The sequence below is a fragment of the Myotis brandtii genome, unplaced genomic scaffold (genome assembly GCF_000412655.1).
Source record: "Myotis brandtii unplaced genomic scaffold, ASM41265v1 scaffold454, whole genome shotgun sequence".
NCBI lineage: Eukaryota > Metazoa > Chordata > Mammalia > Chiroptera > Vespertilionidae > Myotis > Myotis brandtii.
Window position 1 is genome coordinate 1,743,759 of NW_005367354.1, and position 7,641 is coordinate 1,751,399.

At 55.3% G+C, this 7,641-nt stretch overlaps 1 protein-coding gene across 1 annotated transcript in view; it reads right to left on the minus strand.

The window, feature by feature from the left end:
• Window positions 1–214: 214 nt before the first annotated feature.
• LOC102260134 (chromosome unknown open reading frame, human C2orf70) overlaps window positions 215–7,641 on the minus strand; it is an 11,022-nt gene continuing 3,595 nt past the window's right edge. The window contains exons 4-6 of the mRNA XM_005874967.1: window positions 3,627–3,888; window positions 2,482–2,594; window positions 215–359 (exon numbers count right to left, since the gene is read on the minus strand). Of these exons, the coding sequence (XP_005875029.1) occupies window positions 215–359; window positions 2,482–2,594; window positions 3,627–3,888 (520 nt within the window). The remainder of the gene's footprint in view (window positions 360–2,481; window positions 2,595–3,626; window positions 3,889–7,641) is intronic.

Sequence of the window (7,641 nt, forward strand, 5' to 3'; positions counted from 1 at the left end):
GTGGGTGAGCAGGTCCCCGGGCACCACTTTATCTTGGCTTGAACCCCTTGGGCTGAGCTTTCCACAGCCCTGAAGACCTAGTGCCATGTGATCCTCAGATACTGCCCTGCTGCAGCCACGTGCTCCTGGGGCTCAGAGGAGAGGACTATGGGATGGTCATGGTATAGATTTTATTCCAAAGAGCCAGCCCCGTTAAGGCCACGGCTCTCGGGCATCACGATCTAAACTCAAAGTAGGCGTCTCTTCTCTGCCGCTCCTGGTAGGAGACCCTCTTCCCCGACGGGAACGTCTGGTAGACCTTCCGGTTCTCGGGGGAGACTCTAAAAAGGTGCCACTTATTCTTCGCGCTCAGAGGAGGCCTGGGGGTAAAGACAACGTCAGTGTTATGCCAGGGAGGGAGGGTGACAGTGCCCAGCCACAGCCCCAGCTGCCCATTTCCCAGCCCACGGTGACCCCGCTCATCAGCTTAACATGTGACATCACCCTGCACTTGACATAACTTATATTTGCACAACAGTAGAGTGGCTAAGAGTGAAGACGTGGATGTCAGACAGACCTGGGATGGATTCTGGCCCAACTCTTGCTAGAAGTGTACACATATCAAACAAACTGATGTTGGTACCTCCCTCTTAGCTTTCTGTTGAGGAGTAAATGATGCAATGCATACAAAGCACGTAACATAATGCTGGACAAGGAGCAGACACTCAACAAATGTTATAAGAAATGGTAATGGTGATGGTGTTGGTGATGGTAGTGATGGTGATGATGACAATGATGGTGTTGGTGCTGGTGATGATGACAATGATGGTGTTGGTGATGGTGGTGGTGGTGATGATGGCAATGATGGTGCTGGTGGTGATGACAATGATGATAGTGTTGGTGATGGTGGTGGTGGTGATGATGGCAATGATGGTGTTGGTGGTGATGGAACTCATGGAAGGCCATGAGGCAATCTAGGAAAGGGCTGAATGCAGACACTGACCCTCTCACTCCCTACCACCTGGGTGGGCCTCTGTATCGGGCATGAAGCCATCAGCAGCAGGACAGGTTGCCAGGCATTTTGGAGAAGAAACAAAGCTGGGGTGTCCTCGGATCCCCACAGCTGTGGGGGGTGAAAATCCTGCCCAGAGTGGTTTCGAGAGGAGATCTGACTCCAGGAAAGGCCCCACACTGTCTCCAGGTTTGGACTGACTCAGAGCCACCCCAAGGAGATGGCTAACCCAGGGCCCTAGAGTTGGCATCAGGAGACCTGGGTTCCTCCAGGTTGGGCATGAAGCCATCAGCAGCAGGACAGGTTGCCAGACATTTTGGAGAAGAAACAAAGCTGGGGTGTCCTGGGATCCCCACAGCTGTGGGGGGTGAAAATCCTGCCCAGAGTGGTTTCGAGAGGAGATCTGACTCCAGGAAAAGCCCCACACTGTCTCCAGGTTTGGACTGACTCCTAGAGTTGGCATCAGGAGACCTGGGTTCCTCCAGGTTCTGCCTCCCACCAGACTTGCCACCTGGCACACATTTCCGAGACTATTGCTAAGCCTCAGAGCTCCTATTTATAAGACGAGCTCATCTGTATTGCAGAGAGAACCTCTATGGAAAGAGTTGCTGCTTTATCAACAATGACGATGGCCAGGCTCAGAGCTCGTGAGGTAAGCAAGGGGTCAGAATGGAGTTAGAAAGCCAAGATCTGCCCGCTGACCTCCTGATGCCCCCTACCCCACATGACACCTGGATGGCACAGACTTCTGACCTCCCTGCCTGGGCATCAGGAGGGAGAGTGAGGAACCGTGTGCCCGATCATCTTGCAGGGGGAACATCTCTCCCGGACAAAAGCAGTGAGGTGCAGGCATTGAGGGACTTTCCTATTTTGTCATATGGACGGTTGGACTTTGAAAGCTATTTCAAGCCCTTAAGAGAACACTTTCCAAGTCTGGTTGGGGTCCAGGCACTGATTCCCTGTTCTGGGTAGTACCCTCCATGTCCATCAGAGGGCAGCAGCTCCTTGCTGCTCAGGGCGCTGCACCAGCGTTTGGCTGCCGTTTCAAGGAAAAAGCTACCCATGCAGCCCAGCAAAAATTCAGGTGTTTGCTCCCAAACTCCCAGTGCATCTGGCTAGGTTCCTAGCATCCTGAGGCTTCCAGAACCCTGACCCTTTGCAGCGGTTCTCAACCTATGGGTCGCGACCCCTTTGGCGGTCGAACGACCCTTTCACAGGGGTCGCCTCAGACCATCCTGCATATCAGATATTTACATGGCAATTCATAACAGTAGCAACATTACGGTTATGAAGTAGCAACGAAAATAATTTTATGGTTAGGTCACAACATGAGGAACTGTATTTAAAGGGCCAGAAGGTTGAGAACCACTGCTTGAGGGCAAGGTCTTAACTCATTTCTCAGTCTGGGCGCCCGCATGCCTGGCTGAGGGCAGGTGCCCTGTGGACATGTGTTTGTTAAATGCATGGACGGAGGGAAGGCAGGCACTCACAGGTCGGTGGGGATGGGGTACCGCTCGCGCTCCTCCACAGGCAGCACGAAGTAGGGGACCCGGGGCACCAGGCCTGTCTTGTCTCGATAGTGATGTCGATGCTGCTGTGCCAGCTACAGGGGACCGGGAAAGAGATGGCCGGTGGTGAGTGTGCAGGAGTGACCGTGGGCACCTGCAGTCCCCACCTGGCTGTACCTGAGCAGGGGGGTGTCTGTCTCCCCTGGTGCCTCCAGGAGTCCCCAGTGGGGTGCCCTCTCCGGGCCCGGCTTCTCATCTGTCTAATGGGGATGAGGACACGCACCCCCCCAGCTTCGCTATGGAGAGTAAATGAGACAAGTGACCAGCAGAGGTGAGGCATGCGAGGCCCGGCTCAGCAGGTGGCACGGGTACGCTCCGTGTCTTTCTTTCTCCCTCTCCCTCCCTCCTGGACAGACCGTGCTCTGAGTGAGAGCCAAGATGGAGAGCAAGGCCTCCCCAGGCCCACTGAGATGGCCCCCCAGCACCTCAGAGTCTGACGGCATCCACCGGGTCCCCTCCCTGGAGCTCCCTGTGCACCCATGTCCTTGACCAGGAGGGAGGGACGTTTGCAAGGGGGTGAGTGACAGTGAGGTTTCTAGGACCAAGCAGAGGATGAGCCCGGCCCCCACAGAGGTAGCCAAGCACCATGCCTGCAAGGACAGGTCTGCACCAGGCCAGAGCAACCAGACAAGAACACTGGGGTGTGGGCAGGTCCCCTCCATTTGCCTCTTCCTTCCCGGGCAATTAGGGTCCAGTTTGGGGCTGAGGTCCACTGGGGGCACATCCTTAGAGGCCGGTGGAGCAGGTGGTGTCAGGTGGGCACCTGGCTCCAGGTGAGCATGTCCAGGCGAGAGCAGACTTGGGGCTGGAGCTAGGTGGGCACTTAGTGAGCCCTTTGTGCATGCATGGCTCATCTTGGGGATGAATTTTTGGCCTTTTACTCAGGGAGGAGATAAAGAAGGGTCCACGGGGCCGAGAGGCCACAGGGCAGAGGCGAGGGCGGGCACATCCCCAAAGGCTCCAACTCTCCCGTCGGTGGTGGGGGAGCAGGGGCAAGAGTCACTGGAGCCCCTGGGTGAGGGGAGATCGGGGCTCTGGGGTGAGAGGTCTCCCCTGGCCCAGCCCACCTGGTAGAAGCGGGTGAGCTCGAGGGAGCGGTCACTGTCCAGGTTGAAGCGGGTGTAGGTGGGCTTGAGCAGCCAGCGGGCACAGTGACTCTGCAGGAGGCTGGGGCTTGGGGAGAAGATGGTCGGGAAGTGGCCGCCTTTGCAGAAGTGGGTGTGGCTCTTCTCCATGGCTGCATTGCGGTGGTCCTGGAAGTACTTGAAGGTGGTGGTGCCGTAGGTGGAACCGAAGGAGGAGGCCACACCGGGAACATGGCCTCTGTATCTGTGACAGCAGAGGGGGGAGGGAGAGGTCAGGGAAGGGCTCCAGGGCCACCTCCACAGGAGACCCTTAAAACTGGGGGTGAGGCCAGTGGGCCCCGTGGCTACCTCTGGGTCTTGAGAGGCTTCCTACAGCGCACTGTCCAGCTCAGTCCCTGGGTGGGGGGTGGGGGAACGAGTGAAAGAGATTGTGGACCTCTTCATGCCCTAGACCTCTAGGGTGGCCACATCTCCAGACCAGAGGCTCACACAGGGGCCGGAAACAGTGGCTTCCGTCCTGACCCCCTCAGCAAGGCTGTAGGCAAATCACTCTCCCTCGATTGCCCCCTTCAGGGGCTGAAGATGTGAGGTCTCCTGCAGCTCTGAGCTTCTGCAGTTATTTCATCAAGAGGCCGAGAGACTGCGAGAAGATGGTGGGGGCAGCAGGGGCACGTGCTGAGTGTGTGGGGCCTGGGCTTGGAGAGCTCCAGTGTCGCTCCCAGGAGGAGGACCGCACAAGGTGCAGCCTGGAGCTGGCCAGGTCCCGGAGCTCGGAGAGCTGTCCCTCTGCAACCAAGGAGGCCGTGAGGCAGACTGGACACTGAGCAGGACGGGGGACACAGAGAGCACAGCAGACACTGTGCGCTCAGCCCCCCGGGGAAGGGAGACACACTGAAAGCCACGGCCTTGTTTAGGCAAAACAAGGGGAGAACTAGCAACTTCCAAAAAGCGTGAGCGTCAGACTGCGGGCAGGACAGAGATCAAAGCTTTCCCAGTGAGCACAGCTGAGGGCTTCCCTTGGCTCCTCAGCCCCTGAAACCTGGCCCCGCCCCTGATGCCACTGAACGGCTCCTGACAGGGCCATCAGCGGCCTTCCTGCAGCATCGGACGTGGTTGGCCTCCCTTCTTGAAACTCCGCTCTTGGTTTTGTTCATGTCCTCTCATATCTTCTGTTGGCTGTCACCTACATCTCTGACCTGTTGCTCCTCAATGTCCTCCTCATTTTGTTCCTCCTCTGCTCATGTGTCCCTCTGCAACCAAGGAGGCCGTGAGGCAGACTGGACACTGAGCAGGACGGGGGACACAGAGAGCACAGCAGACACTGTGCGCTCAGCCCCCCGGGGAAGGGAGACACACTGAAAGCCACGGCCTTGTTTAGGCAAAACAAGGGGAGAACTAGCAACTTCCAAAAAGCGTGAGCGTCAGACTGCGGGCAGGACAGAGATCAAAGCTTTCCCAGTGAGCACAGCTGAGGGCTTCCCTTGGCTCCTCAGCCCCTGAAACCTGGCCCCGCCCCTGATGCCACTGAATGGCTCTTGACGGGGCCACCAGCGGCCTTCCTGCAGCATCGGACGTGGTTGCCCTCCCTTCTTGAAACTCCGCTCTTGGTATTGTTCATGTCCTCTCATATTTTCTGTTGGTTGTCACCTACATCTCTGACCTGTTCCTTCTCAATGTCCTCCTCATTTTGTTCCTCCTCTGCTCATGTCCTCCGGACCATAGGGGTGATGTGTGTGCCGTGGCCTTAACCTTCACCTGTGTGCAGATGACCCCCAGTCTACACATCCAGTCCAGAAGTTCCCGCCAAGCTTCAGTCTCCCTTGGGTGTCCCCCGGGCGTCATCTCCCAGCCTCATCTTCCCCAATATCTCATCTCATTCAAGAGCACCTCCCAGATGTCCAAGTCAGAAACGTGGGTACCCATCTCCCTCAGCTGTGCCCCTCTTTGGGAAAATAGTGTTCAGTGACAAAATCCTGCCAACTAAGAGATGATGCAAAAGAAAAAACAACAACACAATAATACAGACACTGTTAGAATGACTGGTGGTTAGCTTCCATCCTCCTCTGCTCATGTCCTCCGGACCATAGGGGTGATGTGTGTGCCGTGGCCTTAACCTTCACCTGTGTGCAGATGACCCCCAGTCTACACATCCAGTCCACAAGTTCCCGCCAAGCTTCAGGCTCCTGCAGACAGTCGCACACAAAACGTCTCCCTTGGGTGTCCCCCGGGCGTCATCTCCCAGCCTCACCTTCCCCAATATCTCATCTCATTCAAGAGCACCTCCCAGATGCCCGAGTCAGAAACGTGGGTACCCCTCTCCCTCAGCTGTGCCCCTCTTTGGGGAAATAGTGTTCGGTGACAAAGTCCTGCCAACTAAGAGATGATGCAAAAGAAAAAAAAAACACAACACAATAATACAGACACTGTTAGAATGACTGGTGGTTAGCTTCCAATCTGGTTAAGGAGAGAACTACGAAGAGCGACCGGGTGAAGGCTGGTTGCAGAACAGAAAGCAAATGTAAAACCTGGCAAAGTGAAAAATAGTTTAAACAGCAGAAATTAGGGAGTGGGTAGAGGGGAGATGGAAGTGCACTTACTAAGAATTTCTAAAGCAGTCAGCCCATGGCATCTAAAATGGAAACATGTCATTAAACACACACACCATAATGACTCTCACCCCCTGGTGGTTTTCACATTCTCTCTGTCTCTCTCCTTCGGAGGGATCTTTTATGAACTAATATCTCCTGTGATGAATTAGCATTTATCTAAGCCGAGCTATTTTTCCATTTCATGTCAGTATCTTTCTCTTCAGTTAATTCTAGTACGATTAAGTTTCATGCTTTTCACGCTAAAGTAACCCCTCATTCAGTATGATTATATTTTTGTAAAATTGCCTTGTCTATCTTCCCATCAGCCACCCATCTTTTTAAAAAAAACATATCTTTTTATAGATTTCAGAGAGGAAGGGAGAGGGAGAGAGAGACAGAAGCATCAATGATGAGAGATAATCATCAGTCAGCTGCCTCCTGCCTGCCCCCCACTGGGGATTGAGCTAGGCAGGTGCCCTGCCTGGGAAGCAAACTGTGATCTCCTGGTTCACAGGCCAGTGCTCAACCACTGAGCCACGCCAGCCGGGCCGTCCATGTCGTCTTTTATCTGACTATACACATAAGGAGAAACCTGGGCTGAGGTGCACCGAAGGCTAACTCTGGTGAATGCTAGGTGTTTGGATTGAGGGGGTGGGGTGGCATGGTTGCTTTCTTCTTTGTACATGTACCTTTTTGTTAAGAGTCAGATGGCATTAAGAGTTTCTTTGTTGGGAACCTACTATGTGCTGGCACAGTGCTGGGTGTTTAGGGAATTACCAAGGTCCACCCGGCTCAGCCCTCCTTCCCGAGCCTTCCTCCTCACTCGGTATTATTGAGTGTGGGGTGTGCAGGGGCTGTGCTGTGTCGGGCTCTAATGTTATTAAAGGGGGGAAGGCCCATTCCCATGGGGGGGGGGGGGAGCTCCATGAAGGGTTTGCACTGACTGAGGCTTTGAGGAGAACCTCAGTGTGGAGGGGGCAGACTGGGGTCTGGCTCTCTTCCCCCGCCCATCTTCCGGGTGCTGGTGTTACCCAGAGTTCTCTTCTCTCTTCAGAGACCCACTCCCTCTGGGGGAGCTCATCCGTGGTAGACTTCCATCGCCAAGGTCACCCAGATCTGTGGCTGAGACCCACACCCCCAGCCGTGCACCAGGGCTCACCCCAGACACCACACTCAGAACGACTGACACTCGCCTGCTCCTCCTCCTGGATATCTCGTCCTGGTTCAGGTCCCCCACCCCCAGGTCCCCCAGATCCACCAGGAACCAGGAGTCCCTGCCCTCCTCCACACCCAGCTCCTCCCTGAGTTTTGGGTGCTCCCTCGTTAGGGCCTTCCCACTGTCCTCTGTCCCACCTGCTAAGGCCTTCCTCGTTGCTCACCTGGACAGTCTCGGATCTCCTAGTTCATGT